General features: G+C 47.0%; 1 protein-coding gene across 1 annotated transcript in view; it reads left to right on the plus strand.

Annotated features, from left to right (window-relative positions):
- KLHL3 (kelch like family member 3) overlaps positions 1 to 26,941 on the plus strand; it is a 133,929-nt gene that overhangs the window by 38,703 nt on the left and 68,285 nt on the right. The window contains exons 4-5 of the mRNA XM_045285035.1: positions 4,731 to 4,852; positions 19,128 to 19,290. Of these exons, the coding sequence (XP_045140970.1) occupies positions 4,731 to 4,852; positions 19,128 to 19,290 (285 nt within the window). The remainder of the gene's footprint in view (positions 1 to 4,730; positions 4,853 to 19,127; positions 19,291 to 26,941) is intronic.

A 26,941-nucleotide genomic window follows, 5' to 3' on the forward strand; every position in this document is an offset into this window, starting at 1 on the left:
TTTGCCTCCGAGCTCTTTCCTCTGTTTCCTTTGACTTTCCTCTTGTCCCACTATCATGCTCAGTCTTCATTTGGGTTTCAGTAATTCCTTTTGGTTACATTACCCTTGATCACGCCCTACCAGGCCTCCTACACCCTTCTCACTGCCGATTTCACTTTACTGTTTATGAAGTGCCTATGGTTTTTGAGAGGTGGCTGTCATGATAGTGCCCTGCTGCTGCTTGGGATTGATTTGAGCATCTGTGTGGTGACACGAGCCTTTCGTTCCTCACTTGGAGCCCTGTTTGGCATTTCTCTCTCATGTGAGATTGACATGTGACATAGACCTTAAGTGTTCAGCTCTTGCTGGCAACCCACACATTAGGATTTAGACAGATGAGGATTTGAAGAAAGAAGGTTTAATGATGATCTTAACACACATGAAGGATCCTTGTGTAAAGAATAAGGATCTTCTCTTTTTCAGAACACAAAGGTAAGTAGTAGCAATAAGAATTGAAATAGTGGATGAAGGGAGACGTTGGACAGTGTAAGATATGACAAAATATTACTGACTTGTAAATTATCAAGGGTTCATGAGGGAGGGGGAAGTGGAGAGGGAGGGGAAAAATGAGCTGATGCCAGGAGCTCAGGTGGAAAGCAGGTGTTTTGAGAATGATGATGTCAACAAATGTATAAATGCGCTTGACACAATGGATGCATGTATGGATTGTGATAAGTGTTGTATGAGCCCCCAATGAAATTAAATTAAAAAAAAAGACACTTTATCTGTGGACACTTATCTGTGGAACAACAGATTTGTGGGATCGTTTGCTGTCCCGGGTTCTCCTGATAATCAGAGATTGCTTGCTTAGGTGCAAGGCCCTAAGGTAGAGTCTGAGAATCCAAAGATGTTTCAAGACATAGTTCCTTAGTCCAGGCCACCATCACCTTTTATCTGATTTACTGTAGCCATCTTCTCATTGGTGAGTGTTGGGCTTTTAACTAAAACGTTAGCCGTTCGAAACCATCCGCAGCTCTGCAGTAAAAAGACAAGGCTTTCTAGTCCTGAAAAAGTTTGTAGTCTCGGAAACCTGCAGGGGCAGTTTTACCCTGTCCTCTAGGGTCGCTTTGATTGGAAGTGACTCGATGGCAGTGAGTTTGGAGTTTGCGTTCATCGAAATGATAGGGACTTGATGTAGGACCTTCAAACTTCAGCGTTGTATAAAGAAGCAGGAAAAGTATCTCCCAACATCCTACATCTAGAAAATTGTGTCTAGCAGCTAGTTGGAGTTAGCCAGCTAGAAAACGAACTTCTTGCTTACAATTTCAGAAGTTTCCATTTCTTTTACTTTACAATTATAAAGCCCGAAACTGGCTCCTGTAGCTGATTCCACAGGGAGCCCAGGCTCTGTTTTCACATGCACACAAGAGCTCCCGAATCATTCTGTTCTTCCAAGTCAAGGCACACTTTCTTTTCGGTCTTTTTCTTTCCTCCCTAAATTGTATTAATGTTGTTGTTGCTTCAAATATACCCAGCAAACCTACAACGATTCAACTGTTTCTCCCAGGACACTTTTGACTTCGATTACGTTCTTCGAGAGGTTGCAACTGTTCTCTCCCTCATGTTATGAGTTGTTCCTCCCTCATTAACATCCACTCACTGCTCCTCAGGTTCCTGCCTAATCTGTTTGAGTTGCTGTTGTCTATTTGATCCTATATAGGTAGTTCTTAGGGAGCCCTGGTGGTGTAGCAGTGGTTTCATGTTGGGCTGCAGTCTGCAAGGTCAGCAGTTCGAAATCACTAGCTGCTCCATGGGAGAAAGAAGGGGCCCTCTACTCAGTGAACAGTCGTAGTCTCAGGAACTCACGGGGCAGGTCTCCTCTGTCCATTAGAGTTGCTATGAGTTTCCATTAACTCTATTGGCAGTGCGTTTGGCTTGGTGATTCCTAATGCTCAGGGCAGACCTTCATTTACTTGTTAAGCTAAACTATTGCTCTGTTTTAAAATGACTTAAGGTGTTTCTGGTTTAAGGTTTAAAAATTATCTTCAGTGGTTCATACATCCTCTGTGGCCCCATTAGCTTTGTTTTCTAAGGCTCAAGCTCTGAAACTAAGAATTGATTGTCTTTGCTTACTGTTTGCAATGTAATTACTACTGGACCCTCTCTAACCAACTTTTAAATAGCTGTTTGGCGAGATGAGTTTAACTTCCATTTCTTTGGGCATGCATTCTTCTGTTTATATGTCTAGGAGTAAACTAGAGAGAGAGAGAGAGAGAGAGAGAGAGAGAGACTGTCTTATGGCTAAGGGAGAAATCCTGCTGTGTTTTTCTCTTTCCCTTTCTTCATCCTGCTCCTGGGAGTTTGTGTTGAGCCCTTTCATTGGTGGTCCATCTTCTGCTGCCAAAGAGAAGTGAAAATTGAGTGACGTTTTTGGTCAAGGGAGCAGGCAGGGCTTGGAATGTTTTTTGTTTTGTTTTTCTTTTCTCTCTCCCTGTCACAGAGCCGTTCAGAGCTAGGACTGTGTCGTGACGGGGCTGTGGTTTGGTGGAGGGATCTTGTAGGGGACGCGCGGCCTGGAGGTGGGTGTCTTCAGCCCACATGCTGTACTGCACCTCAGTTTCCTGGCTCTGAGGTCCAGATTCCACAGAAAGGAAACAACCGCCCCGGCTCTGTTTTCACATTCACACCGGGGCTTCTGAAGCCCTTCTTTCTTGCAAGCACATTGCCCTTTATTTCAGTCTGCAAAGACACAAGTCTTCCACCTCGTTGCCTTCTGAAATCAGCAGCTCGTGCTGAATGAGCCTGACGCTAGGTAGACCTGTGTGTCGTGGATGGAGGGGAGGCCGAAGGGAGGGGGCCTCTCTGTGGAAATGTAGTGGTGCTGCCCTAGGTCACTGGCCCACGTCAGCTTTTTCTTGGACTGTTTTCAAGGCCTCTCAACTGGTCTCCCTACTTCTGATCCAGTTTCACTCTGAACTCAAAATTTCATTCCAAAATACCCAGATGTTAATGTCACCCCTCTGTTTCAAACTTTTCAATGATGTGTGGTTACCCTCAGGACACAATCCACATTGATTTGTGTGGTTTGGTGGGCTCTGCGAGTCCTGAGCTGATCTGCCTCCCAGATCTCTTCCTTTCATTGACACCCTTGTGTCCCAGCCTCTCACCATTCCCAAAGTCACCATTTGGGGTCTTTCCTCGTATTTATGATTGTTTCCTACACCCAGATCATCCTTCCTCACCTTTAATACCTGCTGAACACTTCTCCATCCTTTGAGACCCAGCTCAAATGTCACTTCCTACTAGGGTGCCTTGCAGGTTTGCCAGGTGGGGTTTGTTGCTCCTCTCTTTAGATTTAGTGTAGTGTAGTGCTTACCAGTGTGGGCCCTGGAGTCAGACTCCCTGGGTTTCAGTTCCATCCTGGCCCCTTCTTACATGTGTGACTATCAGCAAAATAAATTACCCATCTGCAAAATGGGGACAGTCTTAATGAACCTCATAGATAGTTGTGAGGATTGCAAGAGGCAATAGTTAAAAGTGCTTGGTATAATACCTGGCCATAATCAGCCAAAAATCTGGTGGCGGCTGAATCAACTCTAATTTATGACAACCCCTGTGTGTGTCAGAGCAGCATTGTGTTCCATTGGTTTTCAATGCTTGATTTTTTTTGCAAGTAGAATGCCAGTCCTTTCTTCTGGAAAGGTATCTCTGGATGGACTTCTACCCTCCAGCCAGCTGAGTGTGTTAACTATTTGCAGCACCGGGGCCATCATTCCTATAAAACCAAACTCGCTGCCTTCAAGTCGGTGCTGACTTACAGTGACCCCCTGTGGGTTTCCAACATTGTAGCTGTTTATGGGAGTAGAAAGCCCCATCTTTCTCCCTCGGAGTGACTGATGGTTTTGAACTGCCGACCTTTTGGATTGCAGCCCAATGCATAACCTCTGTGTCACCAGGGCCATCATTAGCGCTCAATAAATGCTACTTTTTGTTGTTGCTGTTATCGTAGTGTGCAGATTTTTTTTTAAACCTTTTAAAAAAATCATTAGGGGCTCATACAACTCTTATCACAATCCATGCATACGTCAATTGTGTAAAGCACATTTGTACATTCATTTCCCTCATCATTCTCAAAACATTTGCTCTCCACGTAAGCCCCTGAAATCAAATGTGCATACTTTTACACTTAAAAAATAATAAACAGCTTTATTGGGTCATAATCCAAATATTATACAATTCAATAGTTCAATCAGATCAAGAAGAGTTGTGCAACCATTACCTCAATCAATTTTAGAACATTTCCCTTTTCTAGTATTCCTTGTTAACAGCTTCCCCATCTCGCTATCCTTTTGCACTTTTGCCACCTGTATTTTGAAATTTTTTTGCATTTCAGTGCCTATTTCAGTCAGGTGCTGTGTCTGGTTTGCTTTGCGTGGCCCTATGTGGAGCAGTCCACAGTAAGCGCTGGTGACCAGAGGTACTACTCAGATTTGCCCCCAAAGTAGAATGGGCATCCGGTTGAGAGAGGGACGCTTCCACTTTGATTTGCAAATGATCACAGGCCCAAAGTTGATATGACCTGAGGGTCGGTTAGCTGATTCAGTCTTTTCAGTGCAAGAAATCCCCGATACTGCCTCCTGGAACACAGACAGTGCTTTTATGTTGCCAACACAACACAAGAGGCCACGTGAAAGCTAAGCACAGTGTAGGTTCCAAGTTCATGGCCATTTTGTTTGTATTTTGAACTTCAGGTGACATGTCTGAGAGTAAAGCCAAGAAGATTGAAATCAAGGACGTGGATGGGCAGACTCTGAGCAAGCTGATTGACTATATCTATACTGCTGAAATTGAGGTGACCGAAGAGAACGTCCAGGTAAACCTAGCCCTAGCCAATAGCTCTGTGTACTGTACAGCCAGTGTCCGCCCCTTTCCACGCATTATTCCCCCCATGCCCCCTCATGACGACAGCTCACTGTGTAACTGAAGAGGGAACCAGGTAACTTGCTTTGAGTCACACGGCCAGTAGGTAGGTGAACTGGCCCTCAAACTGATGCCTGCCTGACCCTGATGCTCATGCGCTTTAACCTCTAGGCAATATCACCTCCAGGTGAGTTTGGGCTTCTAGAGGAGAAAGTCTTTAACTCACGCCAGGGCAACATTTTGGTGAGGGGAAGAATGAGAAGCCCGAGTAGCCCAGGTTCTCTCCTCCTTGTTTCTTATCTCAAGTATTTTGAGTATTGGATTGTGTGGTTCTATACTTTGTTCCTGTTCTAACACAGTGCACCAAAGGCCTCTGAGCACCTGCAGGTGCCAAGCACCAGGACTGAGCCTCAGTAGGGCTCAGGTGGTGAAATGTACTGTCTGGACCCTTGTCCTCCTTTGCTCCTTTTGCTGCCCCGCCTTCACCTTCAGAACTCTGGAGCCATGAGAGGAGAAGGAGAGGGCAGCAAAGAAAGACTTCCCCCAGAGGGTGCATCTGCCCCGTGAGACCATCAGGTGTCAGCATCATCTGCAGGGGAGAGGACGAGGCTGTGGTCCTCTCTTGAGCCCCACATATCACTGGGCAAAACCAGACAAAAGATACATGACATCATATTCTTAAGGATCCCACTATTTAATTAGAGTTACATAAATTAATGTAAAACAATTTAAGCCCACTATTGCCTTAGTTGGTTATTGTGTGGTAGGTACCTCTCTAGTGACCAACCTATATTTCCCTGATCTAGATCACGACTCCTGTTCTCTACCACTCATCTGTCACTCTGACGTACTGTGGTGACTTGCATGCTATGATGCTAGAAGCTATGCCAACAGTATGTTAAGTGTCGACAGGGTCACCCATAGTGGACAGGTTTCAGCAGAACTTCCCGACTAAGAAAAGACTAGGAAGAAGTAGCCTGTCCACTTCTGAGGGATTAGTGGCCGAGAACCATACACACAGCAGCACAACATCGTCAGATCCAGTGCCAGAAGATGAGCCCCTCAGTTGGAAGGCCCATCAGATCCCATCAGGGAAGGGACTGCCTTCTCAAAGCAGGTTAACCTTGAGGCTGTGGAGAGAGAAGAGCTTCCGGGCTCTTATTTGCTTATGGGGCAGGACTCAAAATGAGCAGAAACACTGTAAACATCCATTAGTCATTGTTAGGAGCAATGTATGAAATTTGAATTTAGGAAACTTCGAAGCTGTCAAAAATGAAATACAATGTATAAAGATCGATTTCCTGCTGAAATGGGTTGGTATTGGCCATTGTGGGTCAAGTGATCACGTAGTTCACTATGCTAAAAACGGCAATTGAAGAGAGATGCTTTCGTGTTCAGAAAGAATATTTCAAGACCTAGCTTGAAGTACAGTGCCGCCTGTGGCAGGTTCCTCTCCGTCCACCTACAAGGAAGTCCAGTTAATACACCTATTATTCAAGTGTACACAGAAGCCTTTGATGACAGTGCTGAAGATGAAGGAATTCTGCCACCTTCTTCTGGCTGAGATTGATCAAACATGCAATCAAGATGCATTGATAATTATTGTCACTTCCAACAAAAGTTGGAAACAGGAAGGGTCAGTAGTTGGAAAACATGGCTTCAGTAAGAGAAATAAGCTGGAGATCACATATTAGAAGTTTGCAAGACCAACGACTTCTTCATCGCAGATACTTTTTCTAACAGTGTAAAGGGCTAATATACACGTGGAACACACAAGAACCGAATCGACTATAAGAGCCCATGAAAAAGTGTAGTATCACCAGCCAAAACAAGGCTGGGGCAACTGTGAAGTAGACAGATGGCTAATATATAAGTTCAGATCGAGCTGAAGTTGAAAATAAAAGTAGTCCATGAGAACCAAATATGACTTTGACTGTATCTATTTGAATTTTAGAGAACATTTCAATAACAAATTTGATGCATTGAACAGGAGTTACAGAAGATCTGATGAGTGGAATGACAATAAGAATATCTTACATGACGAGCTAGTCAGGGTGCAGTGTAGCACCAAGGAAACATTCAACTTTCTTCTAGTTCTTTAATGCTTCCTTCCCTCAACTCTTATGATCCCAATTCTACCTTACAAATCGAGCTAGACCAGAGGATGAACACAGATCAGAGCTGGAAACACAGGGAATCCAGGACAGATAAACCCCTCAGGACCAATAATGACAGTAGAGATAACTGGAGGGTAAGGGTAAGGTGGGGGAGAAAGGGGGAAGTGATCACAATGATCTACATATAACCCCCTCCCTGGGGGATGGACAACAGGAAAGTGGGTGAAGGGAGACATTGGACAGTGTAAGGACAAAATAGTAATGATTTATAAATTATCAAGGGTTGGTGAGGGGGGAGGGAGGGGAAAAATGAGGAGCTGGTACCAAGGGCTCAAGGAGAAAGCAAATGTTCTGAGAATGGCAATGGCAACCAATGTAAACATGTGGTTGACACAATGGATGGATGGATGGATTGTGTTGAGTTGTACGAGCCCCCAGTAAAATGCTTTAAAAATATATATGAAGAAAGTTTAAGGTCGTTAGAAAGACAAAGAAAAGACCAAAGTGGATATCAGAAGGGACCCTGAAACTTGCCCTTGAATGTAGAGAGTCTAAAGTGAAGGGAAGATATGATAAATTAAGAGAACTGAACAGAAAACTTCAAAGCGCAGCCTGAGAAGAAAAGTCAAGTATTTTAATGAAATGTACAAATAATTGAATTTAGAGAAAAATTCCAGCCTTGAATTGGCAAAATATTAAATGATTCAGAACCATTAAAAGAAGGAAAGAATACACAGTCACTGTACCCCCCCCTCCCCCTCAAATGTGGTCAATGTTCCATCAGTTCAAGAAGTCGCCTATGATCCAGAGTCCGTGGTATTAAGGAAGAGGTCCAAGCTCCCCTGAAGGCATTAAGCTAAGGCACAAAGCCCTTGGAATGGACAGAACACCACTGGAATGCCTTAACAAGTTGTGGAAGCCCTGGAAGCACGCATTTATCTACACCAGGAGATTTGGAACAGAGCTACCTGGACGCCCTGCTAAAAGTGATCCTTATTTATGTCCATTCTGAAGAAAGGTCACCCTGCAGAGTATGGAAATTATTGAACCATGTCATTAATGACTGCTGCATTACCTCAGCAGGAAGCTGCCAGAAAGGCAAGCTGGATTTAGAAGGGAATGTGGCAGGAAGGGTCTCATTGCCAAAGTACGCTGAATCATGACTAAAAGCAGTGACTCCCCAAACCAAAAAGATGTGTGCGTGGTTCCCATTGACTAAGCAAAGGCAATGAACTGTGTGGTTATAACAAGCTGTGGATCGTATTGCAAAGAATAGGGATTCCGGAATACTTCATTGGAAACTACACAGCCAAGACCATATGAAGGAATAAATACTATGTGGTTTAAAATCAGGAAAGATGTGTGTCAGGATGATATCCTTTCACCATTCTTATTCTATGTGCTGAGCAGATAGTGTGTGAACCAGGATTATATGCAGAACAAGGCGACAGGATTGGAGGAAAGATTATTAACATTCTGCAATATACAGATAATATAGCCTTGTTGAAAATGGGGACGACTTGAAGCACTTGCTAATGAAAATTAAAAAACTGCAGTCTTTAGTATGGATTTTAACTCAATGTGAAGAAAGCAAAATTTGTCCCACCTGGACAAGTAGATAACCTGGTCATAAACAGAGACAAGATGAGAGTTCTCCTGCCAAGGATTTTGTCTTACTTGGATTGGCAATCAGTGTTCATAGAGCAGCAGCCAGGAAATCAAGTGAAATCTGGCTTTGGGCAAATTTGCTGCATAAGACCTCTTCAAAATTTTCCTGAGCGAGGTTGTTCCTTTGAAGACTAAAGTGTGCCTGACCCAAGTTACAGTATTTTCAGTTGCTTCATATGCACGTAGAAGTTGGACAGTGAATAAGGAAGACCAGAGAAGAGTCTGCTTTTGAATTATGGTAAAGCCAAGGAATATTGAAAATACCCCCGGCTCCCTGAAGAACAAACAAATCTTAGGGAAGCACCGCTAGACTGTTGCTTAGAAGTGGGGTTGATGAGACTTTGTCTCACATCCTTTGGACATGTTTTCAGGAGAGACCAGTCCCGGGAAAAAGATATTCTGCTTGGGAAAGTCGAAAGGCCGTGCGAAAGAGGAGGGCTGGCAAGAAGATGGATTGACACAGTGGCTGCAACATTGGGCTCAAACTTAACAACAGTTGGAGGCGGTGCAGGAGCAGGCCGTGTTACGTTCTGCTGTTCACGGGGTCTCGATGAGTTGGAACCAACTGGAGGGGGTACCTAACAACAATTTCCTTGTTCCAGGTCAAGGTGTTTGGGAGGCTGAATGAATGGGTAACAGTTCATTCAGTTCAGCCAAGATGTTTAAACACCTCTCATTGTGGTTGGTTGGAGCCGTGAGTTGTGGAGATTCTGTTGCCTACCCTCGTGGAGCTTATAGTCTCATTATGAAGTCTGCTGTTTTGCCAAATACACCAATATTGTCTATGTATAAATTGTGACAAGTCCAATGGAGGAAAAGAACAGTATACAAGAGAGGTAATTTCAGGGGAACTCAATTTTGGGGGAAGGGGAGGGTCTGTTAAGAGCCTTTCAGGAGATGACTGTCAGTTAGCTTGGTGTGGTGAGTGGTACTCTTGAGGGGTTAGGCTGTAGACAAGTGTGGGGAACAGTGCATTTGGGTCGGCAGAGTCCACCCACAATAGACTACAAAACCAAACCCACTGCCAATGAGTCGATTCCGTCGCATAGCAACCCTAAATCCGGTATCTGAGTCTGTAAATCTTTATACAGGAACTGACAGCTTCATGTTTTTCCTCTGGAGTGGCTGCTGGGTTTTTGAACTGCTGACCTTGTAATTAGCAGCCCCATGTGTATTCCCCAGCACCGCTAGGGCTCCTTCTACCCACAGTAGAGCCTATTTTGGTCCCTGGCCCCTGAGACAGTCTCTTGGGTTGTGTAATTGCTACAGTTGTTTGTTCCTGTTTCAACATTAGCCACCACGTGCCTCTGAACACCCGTAGTGTCGGCCACCAGGACTGAGCCTCAGCAGGACTGTGGCAATGCATTGGTTACCTACCAGGTTTCCTAGCGGAATTCCAATAGCGGAGTGATTTGGGGGCAGCGAGTGCAAAGTGATTCAGTATAAATCGAATACAAGAGTAGGAGGAGGTTGTGGAATCGTGTGATTGGAATTAGATGGAGTTAGTCAATAAAATGAATCCTGAGCCTGCTTTTAAAGAAACGATTTTAGCTTCCTTCCCTCTTTTCATTATGCATCGAATGACATTTTCCCCTTGTAAAGTGCTAAGTGTTTGTAAACTTGGATAATTAGATGCTCCGGTCTGCATCTTTATTGCTTGGGCAGGTATTTTATTCTTGCAACTTTGGCCTGACCCCGTGGCTGATCTCTCTAAAGTTAGTTTACAACATGAATGATCTTAAAGCGATCATCACAGCTAGTCCAATCGGAGGACTTGGGGTGGGTGTGGGTGTGGGTGTGGGTAAATGGCTCCACACTTGCTTTTTGTGGGATAGGTGGCAGGGGGCCAGACTGAAGGTGTGCAGACTCTTAAACCATGCAGTCAAAGTGATGAAGTGGGAATTGAGTAGGACTTGAGTGTTCATTTGAGAATGTGGGTCTGAGTTTTGGCTTGCCATTAATTCACAAGGTTTTCTCAGCACAGTCCTTGGCAGGATCCCCCATTGTTTCATCTGTATTCAGTGACCTCTTAGAGCAGGGGTCCTCAAACTACAGCCCGCGGGCCACATGCGGTCTGCTGAGGACATTCATCCGGCCCGCCAGGTGTTTTAGCCTCATTTTGTTTTTTTACGTCAAAATAAGATATGTGCAGTGCAGTGCATATGTTCATAGTTTCTTTTTTAAACTATAGTCCGGCCCTCCAACGGGTCTGAGGGACAGTGAACTGGCCCCCTGTTTAAAAAGTTTGAGGACCCCTGGATTAGAGTATTCAGTGATCTCTTGGGTTCTCCCAGGTCCCTGGCCAGAGACGATAGATGAACCTTTTGAAGGCCCCTCCTCTACTCTGCCAGCCACTGGCTTGCTTTTCCTGCCGCCCGCCAGAACCTCCCCAAGCCACTACTGACCTAGCTTCGAGGATCACCTTTCTCATCTGTGAAATCCTAATGGTACCCATTCTCTTGGATGGTCTTAAGCTAGACTGTTTGTGTTTAAATCTTGGTCACGCCATTCCCTAGCTGCATGACCCTGAGGAAGTTACTTACGTAACCTCTCTTTGCCTCATTGCCTGCATCTGTGATACAGACAGAGTAGTAGTACTCATAGGGCTAGTGTAAGGATCAAAGGAATTACTACAGCTCACGCACTAAGAACACATGAAAACACTCAACCAGGGTTGGCGCCGATTAATGAGGACTAGGAAGATGGTGATGGAGTCCAGATGTGTGGAAAACTTTAGGGTGAGCCTCGCTGAAGGTGAGGAACCAGAGAAGTGGGATCCATGGTCTGGGGTGGGAAGCAGAGACCGATTCCATCTGGCTTTGAAGTGGCTCAGAATTCTTCTCAAGGGGAGTGGTTTGCGGTAACTTCTGCCCAAGGGTGCCCTAAGTGCTTGGCCAGGTACCAGCTGTGGCTCTGTGCTCAGGAGTCCCTAAGGGATGCATGGAATGACCAGCTGTAGGGTGGAAGCATCATTTAGACAGCATAGTGCTAACAGATCATCTCAATCCTCCCTCCTTCCTTTTGGCAGACTATTTTGTGGGTCTCGGCTTACTCATTCATTAGTTCACGCAACATACATTTTCGGAGCCCTGGTCCTGTTCCAGTAGACAGTATGGGGACAGAGCACCTGAGCCGAGGGTGGAGACAGACGCCTAAGCAAGAGGGCAATCCTGCTGCGATGTGGTAGACGCCAGAATGGGGTTGTCAGGAAGCAGGAAGGGTCATTTCTGCCTTGAGGAGGGTGGTCAGGACAGGACTCCTGCAGGAAGCATTCTTTGAGCCAGATCTTGAAGGAAGATTGGGAAGTCAGGCCTGCCTACTCTGCCTGTGTTCCCAGTGTCTGAGCGTTTCTTGCAGGCCCTGCGCTACAGAGGTACGTCAAGCGGTATGACGCCCAGGCTTTCAGTTCGTACTTGTACACGTTTAAACAAGCCTTTGAGATCAGTGGATGGTGGTAGACAAGTTCTCTCAATCTCGTCTTAGTCTAGGTAGGTGCCGTTAAAAAAAAAAAAGCCCCAAGACCTCAAAGGTGAATTAAAGGCAGAGGTTATAGCGACGGGTTTTGAGATGCCAACGACGTCACCTTGACAGTCTCTTGAAGGACACAGGACAAACACGGGCTTGTTGGGAAGAATTTTCAAGAACGTGGAAATGCCTGTTTCATCCTGGTGTGAATCACAGCGTGCAGTATTCTTTAGGGGGAAGGGCTAGAGAGATGAAGGCACTGGCTTTAGTATTGTGTAAACCGAGATGGTGGATTTGTTGAGAAGGAATCGCTTCACAGTTTGGTGTTTGGATCGAACGAAGCTTTCTAGGATGTGTGTGGAGTGATCGCTGTGAGTTAGAAGCCACTCCGTAGCAGTGATAGGAATTTTCTGAGTGTGTGTGAAGGGGGGAGGCTTCCATAAGAGGCACAGCATGCAACCTTCAACTGAGGAGCTGTGAGCCATGTAGAGCCATGTGGTGTATCCGCTCTTCTTTTTCCTTTGGCTTCCTCACTTGAAACTGACTTTGACCTTGGGGAAAACAAAACCCAAACAGTTGAGAGGAAGAGATTCTTCTCCATGCTCTCCGTACCTGCTGCGGTGGTGCTCACCAGGTGTCTCCTCGGGCAGTGTTTGCTGAGGCTTTGGGGCAGTGAACGTCGGGTGGGGGGCTCGCGTAAAAGCCCGAAAAGCAGGAGCAGGAGCCTTTGAGCTGTGAGACAGGAGCTGCGGGCAGAGCTGTCCCTGTAACTTCTCGCTAGACACACAGACCTTGCAGAGACCAGGAGTGGCCCTCCCAGGGAGAAGGTGGGTGGAGGTGACAGCAGTCGTGGGAAGAGGCTTCAGAAAGTCCGTGGGAAAAGTCCACGATCTCTTGATTCCATTTTTGATGAGTAACTGACATTGAATGGTGTCACTGAACTAAGTGTGCCCCGTAGGGGGGAGGTGGCAGAGCACACCCTCTTCTGACTCCCTGTGCTCTGTGGTTGTGGTGAGCTATAGTTTCTTGTTGAATAAAGGATCCGGATTTTGACTCCAGCCGATAATGCTGGGTAACAACAATAACAACAACAACCAAAACTAGCATAGTTAGCGTGCTCTGTGTCAAGGGCCATGGTCATTACCTCCTTGCACCCTCCCAGCTAACCTCGAGTCCCCTTGTTGTGCTCCTGTTGCTGGTGGTTTTTGCCCTCCGTCACGGGGTTGGTGACCATTGAAGGCCACATATCGGAAGTTCAGGCTTTGAACCTGAGTGCCGTTTGGAGGGCTCGCCTGGTCACCCAGACACTTTGCTCTCTGCGCATTTTTCGTTAGCATTTTTGCCAGGTCAGCCCTCCTGCCCAGTGCTGACCGAGCGCCCGGGGCAAAGGGCCTGGGCAGCCCGTTTCCTGGCCTCCGGCGGTGCCCTCCTCTGTGCCTGGCCCTGTCGCCCTGGGGTTCCAGGCGTAGGTGCTCGCTGGGGCAGGGCATTTCCTTTTGTTTTTGCTAAAGGAAACAAATTCCGTGACGGGATATCCTTTGCTGTGTTTTCATGTTATCCAAGGGAAAGAAAAAACAAGACAGGTCTGTTCCCGAAAAGCGAAGGGCAAGCCAATTGCCAGCTGCAGGGGAACGTGTAAGTGCTCTGCTGAGGGTCACCCCACGGCCTCGATGGTTTTCCAAGAACCATCCTGTCGAGGTTGCAGAAGGCAAGCTGAATGCTTTCTGGTTTACGGCAGTCTTCACCCTGCAGGTGGTTCCAGTCAGCTATTCCTGCCCTGCCTCCGTTTCTTCTCTCCAGGGCCCACTGCAACAGGTCGACCTCAGCGTCTGAGAACCTGAGCCTGGCCTTCTGCCCTGCTGCGAGCTTGTTGCAGGTGGGAGTAGAGTTTCAAGTTAGAGAAGAGAAGAGGAAATCCTCTCAAAGTCCTTGTTGGTAAAGGGAGAGGGAACCCGGATAGTTGCCCCAAGGATGTTTTTGCTTTCTGAGCCTCCCGGGATTTGCTTTTGTTCTGTTCAGACCCAAGAACCCCAGTTTGTCCAAGAGATCCAGAGTTTGAGCAGTGATTTATCTTCCAAACTTCAAATAGTCCTTCTCAGGAATTGACTTTGTGACTCTCCTGTCTGTCTTCCAGTGTAGGAAGCAAGTAGTGGGGAGAAAAGGGCCTTTGAGCCCTAGCTGATCCCAGTGCCAGATCAAAGAGGGGAAGGCGCAATGAGAGCAAGCACAAGCCCCCCTCCTTTCAAGCAGGCTGGAAATGCTCTCAGGCGGAAGTGGACACAAACTGGATGGGGCATGGAGTGATGGCAAGCCTTACCACTTTTGCCTACTCAGTGAGCTTTTCTTGTTAGGCCCTAATCATCTCAAGGTCAGCAGTTCAAACCCACCTGCTGCTCCATGGGAGAAAGATGAAGCTTTCTGCTCCTGTAAAGATTCACAGTTCCACTCTGCTCTATCGGACCCCGATGAGTTAAAATCGCTTCAGTGGTGGTGAGAAGTGGTTGCCTGAAAAAGTAGGGAAGTTGGATGCTAGGTGGGTTGCCCTATGCAGGGATGTTTTTAAAACAAGGTATAGCCTAAGAAGCGTCCTCAGGAACTAGTATTTCATTTCTCTGGCTGGTTGTCATGAGCTTGAGGGGAAGAGAAAGGGACTCTGTGTTCCTGGCATGACTTCGGGGCTCGGCTAGGAATGCAGTTTGGGGGCAGGTTGGACCTTCAGAAATCTGTGGGATTAACAGCCGACTGTCCCTCCCCTGCTTCTTCTCACACCTAGCCCTTTGAGAAGGGTGTGCCTGGACAGTGCTTATTAACCCCGACACCCCAGCCTTTCTTTTTAATCATTTTATTGGGGGCTCGTACAATTCTTATCACAATCCATCCATTGTGTCACACACATTTGTACATTTGTTGCCATCATTTTCAAAACATTTTCTTTCTGCTTGAGCCCTTGGAATCAGCTCCTCATTCTTTTCTCCTCCCTCTCCCACCCTCCCTCCATCATGAACCCTTGATTTCTAAATTATTATTATTTTTTCATGTCTTAACACTGACTAATGTCTCCCTTCACCCACTTTTCTGTTGTCCGTCCCCCAGGGAGGGGGTTATATGTAGATCATTGTGATCGGTTCCCCTTTTCTCCCCCAACCTTCCCCTTATCATCCTAGTATTGCCCCTAGGATTTCTTTAGGGTGAGGGTCTCTAGGGTGGATGTTGGGACTGAGGGTGGCCTTGGGACCAGGAAAGTCCTAGAAAAAGCTGGATGGTTGGTCAGCCTATGGCTCTAATTCAGGGCATTGTAGCTGATGTTGATCAGAGGGGTGTCACGGAGGTCATTTGGGGCCTTGGAACACAGCTCTTCATTCCTGGTATGTACCCAACAAGAATGGTTAATGGGTCTCCACTTAGGCTAGCTGGCACAGACTAATCTGGCCTGGACTCTGCTGGTGCAGGCGGAACAAGCACACAGGTTAATTGACTTTCCCAGTTTATGACTGCTGAGTGGGGAATGTGGCTGCCAGTGGGGCTGGAGCTCACGCGGAGAGACCTGGGGTCTGCCGGGGTCTGCCGGGGTCTGCCGGGGTCTGCCGCTGGTCGTTTGTGATCTAAATGGCTCGGGAGAGGGTGCTTCTCTCTCTCTCAGGAATGAAGCAGTGGTTTAAAAACTACAAAGGACATGCTGCTAATTTACTGCTGCTCTGCTGGGGACATGGATGAGTGGAAGAGGGGGTGGAGGGAAGGAAGAGGAACGAGTTTTCTAGAGCTCAGATGTGGGCAAGGCAAAGGTTAAGCTTAGAGGTAAGAAAAGTTAAATAGAGGTTTAGCCACAGACTGGGACCTGGGATAGTAGAGACTTTGGGTTCTGGGTGTTGGATGCTAAGGGTGTTGGCTAGTGAGGAGTAACCAGCCATCCCAGTGCTGGGGGAAAATGCTCAGTCTTGCCCAACTTGGGGTGGTTGGTGATTCTATTGGAGGGACCAGGCCCAAGGATGGGCAGTGAATAGAGTTGGGGGCTTGAGCATAGAGGTGATGAGAGCCAGAGCAGAGACCTCCTTGCTGTTGGGGGATAAGTTCAGGGTCTGGAATATAAATCACCTAACCCCCCCCACCCCCCAAAAAAACAAACAAAAAACCAAAACAAACAAACCCACCAACAAAGGAACAAATAATGCATCTGTCTCCTATGTCTTCCTGAGCCCTTGTGCATGGGCACAGTTGGCGTCTGGCTGGTGGAGTCTCTCTCTCTGAGCCAGGGAAGCAGCGGAGAGCAAAGGTCCCAGGCGTGGGGATGGTTTTGAGGTGAAATGGTTTGGGGATTCTGGGGCCCCAACTGCAGCAGGCTCCAATCAATCCTTTGTGCTCTGGGGTTTTGTTTCCTCGGAGTCATTTAAGAAAACCACGTTCAGACTCTCTGCCATTTCTATGGGGGGGGTGTGTGTGCGGGGGTGGGAATTTGGAGTGGAGAGAGAGACTCTGGCCTTCTTGCCAGTTTTGTTGGTCCAGAGGGCAATCTTCAACAGCCGTGGAAGGTCTCACAGGGAAACTTGCTTCCCAAGCACCCCAGCTAGCCTGCTCACACCGGTCTTCCCTGGCACTTCGGAAAACCACATGCACAGGCACCTGAGCAAGAACTATTTCTGTCTTCTAGAGTGCAGTCTAAAGACTCATTTGTCCTGTGTCCTGTGACCTTTTAAAGAAAACTCAGCTCTCCTTTCTCTGAGAATGCTTGTGCCCAAAGATAGGCTTTTTTAAAAAAGTCATTTTATTAGGGGCTCGTACATCTCATCACAATCCATACATACATCAGTTGTGTAAAGCACATTTGTACATTTGTTGCCCTCATCATTCTCAAAACATTTGCTCTCCACCTAAGCCCCTGGCATCAGGTCCTCATTTTTCCCCTCCGTCCTCGCTCCCCCTCCCTCATGAACCCTTGATAATTTATAAATCAAAGATAAGCTTTTTATACAGATTTGTCTGCGAGAATAAAGTGTGAGAGCCTGCTCCAGTGGACTGTGAGCTCCCCTGCGGAGGGAGGGGATCTGGCTTATGTTGCTACCCACCAATCCCAGACCCGAGACAGGTGCCTGGAACACAGATGTGGACTGAGCCTTGAACAATTCATCTTTCAGAGCAAAGGGTGCATGCGGAAGACAAAGGTTCTCAAAGCATGTGAGCAGCTTTATAAAATCTCCGTGCTCAGGCCACAGCCCACACTTAGAGTCTCGGAGGACCTGGAATCCAGCCTTCAACTTGTGAAAAACAAAACAAAATTCCCCAGGTGATTCCAACGTGCAGCCAAGTTGGAGAACCAGTGCCGTAGAATCTCGTGTTTGCAGCTGAGCAGTTAAAATCCTCACCTAGAACTCTGCTGGTTAGAAATGTAGTATCTCAGGCCCCGTCGTGGACCAATTACTGAATCAAGAATCTTACTTAGGGCCCCAGGAGCTTCATAGGCACAGTCAAGACTGAGAGGCATTGCTGAAGGCTGTCGGGATCCAGATAAGCCCCTTGTGTTTGCTTAACTGACTGAGGTATTGGCTGCTTTGAATGTTTTGTTGATACCACGTGTTTTTAGTAATTGTGTTAGTCTGGGTAGACTAGAGAAACAAATTCATAGACACCCATATGTGTATAAGAAAGAGCTTTATATACAAGAGCAATCGCATATTGAGAAAACATCCCAGCCAGTCCAGATCAAGTCCATAAATCCGTTATTAGCCCATGTGCCCCATACCAATCTATAAAGTCTTTTTCAGACTCACGAAACACATACAATGATGGCGAATGCAGGAAGATCACAGACCAGTGGGTAGAAGTGATAGTGGAAGCATCTCAGCATTGGCAGGGGTCTCCACGTGGTTCCTTCAGCTCTCAGTCTCTAGCGTAGCTCCATGTGTCTTCTCAACAGGAATGTCACGCAGGGAGTCTGTGTATTTCCTGCCTCCAGCGGGCTGTTCATCTCCTTAGCACCTCCAAATGAGGTCCTCAAGCTGCAACCTGATTGACAGGCTAAACTCCACCCCTTCGCTCTTGTCTCAAATTGACAACAGATTATATAACTACCACAGCAATGGACCAAACTAAGCCCAAGCCCACTGCCATTGAATCCATTCTGACTCATAATGACAGTACATAGGGCTTCAGAGACTGTAAACCAGTGGTTCACAATCTTCCTAACGCCACGACCCTTTCATACAGTGCCTCATGGTGTGGTGAGCCCCCCCAACCATAAAATTATTTTCGTTGATACTTCATAACTGTAATTTTGCTACTGTTATGAATTGTAAATATCTGATATGCATGATGTATTTTCATTGTTATAAATTAAACATAAAGCATAGTGATTAATCACAAAATAATATGTAATTATATATTTATAATTATATATTTATGTGTTTTCCAATGGTCTTAGGCAACCGCTGTGAAAGGGTCCTTCGACCCCCAAAGGGGTCGCAACCCACAGGTTGAGAACCACTGCTGTAAATGTTTAGGGAATATATAGCCTCACTTTTCTCCCACTGAGTGGCAAGTAGGTTTGAACTGCTGATCTTGTGGTTAGCAACCCAGCACTTGCCTGACAGCACCAACAGAGCTCCATGCTGAAGTCGAGGAAACACTTTTCCTGAGGTAATATGGATTTTGATGTAACGATGTGGGACACATATGTCCCAAATGGACTCCAGTGGCGGGCTGAGGCCCATTTCTTCAGATCCACTTAGTTTTACGTCCCCATCATTTATCAGCATGTTCTACAACTGGGACAACAGCTTCCCAAGAAACCCGAGAGGCTGAAAATGGTGGCTGATTCATGTTTCTGTGTTACAAAAGGTTTAAGGTCCAAGAACTGGTAGATGGAATGCAGGCTGGGAAGTAGGCCAGGGCTACCTGGAAAGCCTGGGGGATGATCAGATTGGAACAGTGCTTTCTGGCGATGAAGGCCTGCCTGCAGGGGTCTCTGATTGTCAATGCCTTCTCCAGGTGCTGCTCCCAGCAGCCAGCTTGCTGCAACTCATGGATGTTCGGCAGAACTGCTGCGACTTCCTGCAGTCTCAGTTGCATCCCACCAACTGCCTGGGCATTCGAGCGTTTGCAGATGTGCACACCTGCACCGACCTTCTGCAGCAGGCCAACGCCTATGCAGGTAACGAGAGCGGGGCTGCTGCATCTCCTCCTCACCAGGTCTGCGGTGGACTCCTCAAAGACTCCGCGACCAGAATGCAGGTCTAGCTAGGGAGACCAGGTGGAAGGCTTATGAACAGTAGAAATTATTAGCGCATTTCCAAGTGGAATCTGATTCATGGCCGGATGGATGGTACAGACAGCCATTTCACAGGAGTCGACGAAGAGCTCTGAGAAGCGGGGGTTGGGGGGCAGGGTAGGTGTTGGGGGGGTTGGGAGAAAAATTTCAGTTATGTCTTGAAATTAATATTTTTATTGTTTCTTAAGAACAGTTTAATTTTGATCAAAGTGTGTGAACATAATTTTTTTAAAAAAGTCAAATTCTGTGAATCTGATAATGAGAAGCAAGTCTCCTACCCGACTGCATCCCACCAAGTTTTGCTCTCCCAAACCAATCACTTCCAAATTCTAAAAGGATTCACATGCAGGTTCTGGTTCAGCCAAATTAACTTCTCTGCTGTGCACCTTCGTAGATCTCAGTCGTATGCTTATCCTGCTGTGTTTCATGTGTTAACTTGAGATATTACCTTTTGAATTGTAATGCAGGGCAGGATTGCAATTCATAGACTTTTCCCTCCTCATATAAGCTTTCTGTTTATTCTCCTAGTATTTCTACAACTGAGCTAAGTCTTGTATTGTGATTAAAGACTTTTATCATCAGCAAACACTTTTTAAAAAATTAAATCAGAAAGTAAGTTAATGATTGCCCTGTCATTTGCACAGTTTATGTCTCTGTGGTGAATTCTTGTCAGGTAGATACAAATGAACTATTCTTCTTCATACAAAAGATACTCTAGCGATTCCATCTTAATTTTCTTGAAGACCACCCTGTACCCCCAGAGTTGTCATCCTGTATTTTTTAAGGGGCTTGGGAGGGACTGCAGAGGAATGGGAATGCTCAGGCAGCCATGTGGGGGTGGAAAGAAATCTTCATTGTTATTCTTTCAGATTGAGGATGGAGATCGTGAATGAACCAGGGGATAGACTTGTTCATTTTAATGGATAGATTTAGCCATGGCCCTACCTTTTCTGGCAGTAAAGCATTTTACCCACTCCTCCCTGCCCAAATAAACACTGTGATGCCCGCTCTTTGATTCTGGGTCTCCTGTTCAGCCAGAACCTGGACATTAGCTGAGGGCTTGCTGGCTGCCCCCCTGCCAGGGCTTTGTGCGGTGTTGCTTGATCCAGCAGACAAGAAGCATTTGCTCTGCTTTCGGCAGCCTTTTGTTCTCTGATCAAGCCCTTGGCCCGGGAGCCTGCACAAACTCTCATTTCTCTCTGAAGTTTATTCTGAGGCCACAGATGGGACCAACTGTGAAGATGACCCCGGTGACGATGATGACTTGTGTGAGGGACATCCGCCAGCAGCCTCGTCCTGCATCGTGCGGCCTCTTTCTGGCGCTTAGCTTGTGAATATCCCTGACCCTCCTTTTTCTCTCCTCTGTTCTCCCTCCCAAACCTCATCCTTTGGATAGTTCCCAGCCCCTTCTGTTCAGGAATCCTTTGTCTCTCTGAGGCAGGGGGTCCAGTCCAGCCTTGGAAGATGCTGCTTTCTTGAAGGATGTGCTCAGGCTGTTTTTAAGCTGGGTCCAAGAGCTTGGCCAGGTGGTCATGTAAACACCTTGCCGGTGCAGTGGCCAAGGGAGAGTGCTTAGATGTCGGGACTTCTCTGTCTTCTTCCTTCCTTCTTTCCCCTTCATGCGTGAGGTGCCTGCATCTGCACACACCCCGTTGGCGGATGCGATCCTTGGAGGGTCAAGGAGCAGACTGAACTCCAACCCTACAAAGGCCCTTTACTGGTCTGGCTCCTTCCCACCCACTTGCCGGATCTCTTGTTCTCTCTGTCTTCTTGTGTGATGATGCAACTCATCTGTGGGCGCACGAAGAGGTTGCTGGGAACGCATCCATCTGCTTGGAGCTGCCTGGCCCGGATGTTATCGCGGTGACTTAACATGTGCATCTGCAAATGTCCTCACGGATTCGATTTTAGCTTGCATGTACTGAGCTCTCACATTGGGTCCCATCCGTGGCTGAGCACGCCACATGCGTCATCTCATTCACGGTGTACTGCCAGCTGAGGGAGCAAAGACACGGAGAGGCTTAGTAGTCTGTTGAGGTCACACAGCGAGTGGGCACAGCGGCAGAATTCAAAGCCAGACAGTGTTGGCTCCATGGCCTCTGTTTATAATGACTGTCGTCTACTGCTTCCAGGCCATGTTTGGACACAGTGCAGCCCTGTGAATCACTCACTTAGGGGAGTAGGTGGCTGGAGTTGGCATTTTCCACTGGAAGGCTGTGCCGTGCAGTCCCTGAGTCCCTACCCCCAGACATTGTAGACAGACGTCCAGCTGTCTCTGCTAGACACAGTGTATGTACTTAGTCATCCTGGGGAGGGGGCAGCGAGATGTAGGTGGCTCCGCTGCCTTCTGCATGATGGGCAGGCTTCGTGCCGCCTCCTCTCTGTCCTGTGGGCCTTCTGTAGAGCCTGCGATCGGCTCCTGCGTGGCTTTCTTTGCAGCCCCTGGCCATGAACTACAGTTTAAGGCGGGGGTTGATAAGAACATGATAAGAAGACAGTAGAGGAAGCGTTGTGAACAGAAGGTGATGTGTAGAGAAGGAGAAGTTCTCTCTTTGCCTGTCTCCAGGCCCATACACACACAGAGGCATCTGCTTCTTGCTCTTCATCGTGCACCCTCTGACTTTAGACCGAGCCTGGTGGTCTCAGCGTTGTTGCTTCTCTTTCTAAAAATCATTGTTTTATTTATGTTTTCATGCTAAATATATATATACGTATATATATATGTATGTATGTATGTATACACACACACACACACATATATAATTTTATTGGGGGCTCATACAACTCATCACAATCCATCCATCCATCCATCCATCCATCCATCCATCTATCCATCCATCCACCCATCCACTGTGTCAAGCACATTTGAACATTTGTTGCCATCATCATTCTCAGAACATTTTCTTTTTACTTGAGCCCTTGGTGTCAGCGTCTCCTGTTTTGAGACAAAGCTACTGCCTCTGGGGAGCGTGGGTGCCTGCTGGTGTCCTATGCAAGGCTCCGTGCTGGCCCCGTGGTCACAGGCCTCGCTGGGAGTGCAGCAAGCTGGGGGCTCCTCATGACAGATTTGCCGGCTCTGTGCCTTAAGTTCAGGAGGGTCTTTAAGCCAACCAATTATAAGGAGACCTTCCTGATCAGAACTAGGAATCAGACCAACCGAACCGTCAGAGAGGCGCAGCTTCAGGCCTGTTTCTTCTCTCTGTGATCCGGTTGGAATATCCTGCTTGCCTCTCAGAGTGGCTCGGGGAGCAACAGGGACAGGGAGGAGCGCACCCTGCAACAGTCGACACCACCCAGGGCGGTGCCTTGGCACCTCTCTGCCAGCCTCAGTGTCTGCAGTGACAGCCTCTGAGCTGGGCTCGGCTGCAGGGGCACGGCTTCTAAGTCACCCGCTGCCGCTGATCATTCCCGAAGCTTCTGCTTCTGGTTCCCCTTTATCCACGTACACAGGCAGGTCCTGGACTTCTCCCTCCCCCCACTCTCCCAGCCTCTGGCCAGCTCGGCTCTGCCTTCCCTCTTCTGTGGGGATCTCAGCAGTATAGCCTGAGCATCTTTTCATGTCAGCAGATAGGCAGATACATTTCTAGACCTTTATGTTTAAACTTTAGAAAATGTTTTTAACCAAAATCTCGACAGTACACATGAGGTATGAAATGCAAAGTCAGTCTCCTCTCTGTCTCTCTGAATGGAGCAGGGAATATATTGTTCTTTTAAATGTATAAAATAGGCGCTGTGGGGTAGGTGCCTATCAGAATTGACTCGATGGCAGTAGGTTTTTTGGTTTCCTTTTGTTTTGTTTTTGGTACTCATTGTCTGTCTGTCTATTTACCTATGTATTCCACTAAGAACTAAATCCTGGACTATTTAGTAAATGCCATATCCTTGTGAATAGCTATTATCTGCCTGTTGATGTTGACTGCTGCATATAAATGAGCCATACTTTGTTTAACCGATTCTCTGTGATGGACATTAACTCTTCCCGTTTTTTTTTAACCCTCTTTCATACAAAATGCTCCAGTGAGAATTCTTACCTGTCATATTTCAGAGTACACTTGCCAATACATTACAGGGAACAAGCTTAGTATCACAATCGTTTCATCCAGGAGAACCTACCTTTCTTTTCTATTGATGGCGAGTGCTAAATTATTCTCCTCTCAAAATGCAGCTCTAAGGCCAGCCCTGCCTTCTGGTGAGTCTTTGAGAGTACGTGGTGCGTGGGAGACAGACAGATGGACAGGGTCTGCCTTTGTGGGGGTTGCCACATCCCGTCTCCCCAGCGGCCTGTTGGGCTTCCTGTTAGGAAAGGCCCTGTCTCTTCCTGCACTGGCAGTCCCTCCTCCTGCTGGAGCCAGCTTCCTCCGGGGCTGTACCCCAGATCTTTGGCTGTGACAGGTGTTAATCTGGAGGTAGGGGAGGGTGGGTTCTACATTTAGCAGCTGACTGGTCAGATGCCTGGCCCCAGCCTATGGTGTCACGGCCCTTCTAGGTAGCTAGGAACCGGGAGAGGGGCCCTGGGGTTTGGCACAGCCTGTTCCTAATTCCTCATTATGGTTGTTTTCAGGCACTGCTTAATCTTTAACCTCAGCGGCCGGGGCCCAGGTTTATGGGGATTTCGTTGTTTGGTAATTGGGCAGCCATGCGCTGGGCCCGCAGCAGCAGAGCTGGTGGGGAGGGATGTTAATGGGACCCCATTAATGAAATGGCAATTAAAATTCTTTGGACATGTTGTTTACATCAGTCTGCCAGAGCTGAGCTGAAATCCTCCAGCTGCGGGACGGGACAGCCACCGGATTTCATGTGCTTGAGGAGAGAAATGGCCCCCTTTTTTATTGATTGAGTCCTTTGGGAGCATGGAATAGTGTAATTAAATTAAGGGCAGCTAGAAAAAGAAAGAAAAGGTAAAGGTTTTTTAAAAAACATAACTCCCTGACTCCATGGGGTCATCTTGCGACATCGCTGCTTCCAGAGTGGCATCCTAAAATGATCACGTGAGGGAACGAGTAGGGTTTTTACCACGGGGCGGGACCGGCCCGGCGTTGCACCCTCCCGAGACATTACCTCCGGCTGCTCAGATCACTCTGGGAGGGAGCGGTCACGTTCCCGACCTAGAGAGGGAACGACCACACTCTGTATGGTGGTTTCACGTCTCCCCGCTCCGTGCGTCCTGGTGGCAGAGCCCAGAGTCACAGCGAGGCGGGCAGACTCTAGAGCGTATGTTCCCAGCCTCACTTCGTTTTTATATTCCCCCAGCAGTTCCAGTGGCATATAATTCACAGGCCCTACAATTCCATGGCCAATCACATCCATAAGAGTTGAACAACCATCTTCACCATCAGTTTTAGAACATGTCCTTCCAAGTTGTACTCATCGTTATTAGCTCCCTATTTACCACCAACCTCCCTGGCCATACCTTCAAGGGGCCATTACTCCAATAACTGTCTCTAAAGATTTATATGGCCTGCATTTCATATACAGAAACCATTAAGAAATCAATAAACAGCAGCAACAACAAAAACTACTAAGAATAACAAAGTAAAACAGCTAAAACCCCAGTTGAAAAGAAAGCAGAAAATATTAAAAACTAAATCAGAAGAAAGCTCAAATGACAAGGCTGCTAAATGTTAACCTCACTGCGTCTGCAACAATCCACTTTCTAATGCATTCTGCATGTTAGCAAAACTATTCACATCCCAGGCCGTGGGCTGAGGGGATTCCCCCAGGGCTTAATCCACATGTATTTCCCCTTTAAAAAAAAGGAAACAGCTTTAAAGTTGACCAAAAGGGAGATCAAATGACAAGATGATTATATTTTGACCTAACTACATCTTCCATCGTCAACTTTACAATGCTCTCGTCTGATATTATTAGAGGCTAAATCCAGATGTGGACCCTGCACATGGATTTTGGGCTTCCACTTGCCATCTTTCACTTTTTGCAAACCAGGTGTTCACAATTTAAGCTCTGATGCCATTCCTATCTTTAGACTTGAATTGTATTATTTACAATCCTTGCATCACACAGGCTGGTGTGTTTCTTCCATGTGGACTTAGTTGATGCCTCACTTAGAGGGCTCCTTGTTTGAAAATAAGCCTTTAAGACCCCAGATGCTACTCTTTCTGATAACAGGGCACTATCTGGTTTCTTCACACTTTGCTATAGCACCATATCTTCAGCTATCTCTTCGTGAGGGCAAGCATCAAGCAGGACCATGTCCTAAGAACTGATTGTTTTTAGATTGGGGCTAGAATTAAGTGCAAAACCAAACTCCGTTCATGCGTTTATGATTTATATATATGTCTCTGGTTCGTCTTAGAGACATCATTGCCATTTTATGCTAGAGAACATTATTAATCTTCACCCCCCCACCCTCCCCAAGCCCCACTTCTTAATTTCCATTCTGCCCAAGCCAATATGGGCCATCTCTCCAAGACAGTTGCCTCACTGCTGGCTCTCCTTCATTTTGTTCTTTCCACCTGTGTTAGGCTGGGTTGACCAGAGAAACAACTCGATGGACGCTCATATATGTGTAAGAGAGAGCTTTACATCAAGAAGTAATTACATATTGAGCAAATATCCCAGCCCAGTCAGATCAAGTCCGTAATCCGCTACTAGTCCATAAATCCCTCTTCAGACTCATGCAGCCACAAGCAATGATGCAGAATGCAGGAAGATCACAGGCCGGTGGGTGCAAAGTCTGGTGGATCCAATGGTAGTGGACGCATCTCCAGGGCTCACGCAGGTCTTAGTGTGACTCTTCAACAGAAAGGTGCAGCTGGGGTGGGGGGAGAGAAAACAGAGAGAGAGAGAGAGATATCCCAACATCCTTTGTATGAGAAGGCCACACCCACAAGAGGCACCATTAGGCTGTGACCTGATTGACAGGCTAAACTACACCCATATCTTATTAAGGGTGCCATGTTGACACAAAAAAACTATCACACTACCCTAGTGGTACAGTGGTTTCAAGTTGGGCTGCTAACCCCAGCGTTAGCAGTTCGAAATCACCTGGTGCTCCTTAGGAGAAAGTTGAGGCTTTCTATTCTGGAAGGAACTCACAGGCACAGTTTTACCCTGCCCTATAGGGTAGCTCTCTTTGGGCCACTGAGAACTTTAGTATTGAATCAAGAGCACTGACCACTAGGCAGTTTTGCTAGAGCACTCTGTGTGTGTGTGTGTAAGGAGTCACAGCGGTGCAGTGGTTAAGTGCTCTGCTGCCGACCAAACGGCTGACCGCTCTAGCCCTCCAGCTGCTCCCTGGGAAACAGATGTGACTTGGTAAAGAGAACAGCTTTGGGATCCCTGGGGGCGGCTCTCCTCTGTCCTGCAGAATTTCTGTAAGTTGGAATAGATGAAATGACATGAGTTTTTAGTGTGTGTGAGACAGAGAGAGTGTGTGTGTGTGGCAATACTTATATTTCTGGATTTAAGTCAACATGGGAAGAGCTCATTTCCCGCCATTCAGGGAAGATGATAGGAGTCACACTTAGTGTGCAAAACCTGGCGGTCATGACCCTTCCGGGAAGAGGTCAAGGTA

The sequence above is a fragment of the Echinops telfairi genome, unplaced genomic scaffold (assembly GCF_000313985.2).
Source record: "Echinops telfairi isolate 266 unplaced genomic scaffold, ASM31398v2 ScPeMD7_7469;HRSCAF=8507_1, whole genome shotgun sequence".
NCBI lineage: Eukaryota > Metazoa > Chordata > Mammalia > Afrosoricida > Tenrecidae > Echinops > Echinops telfairi.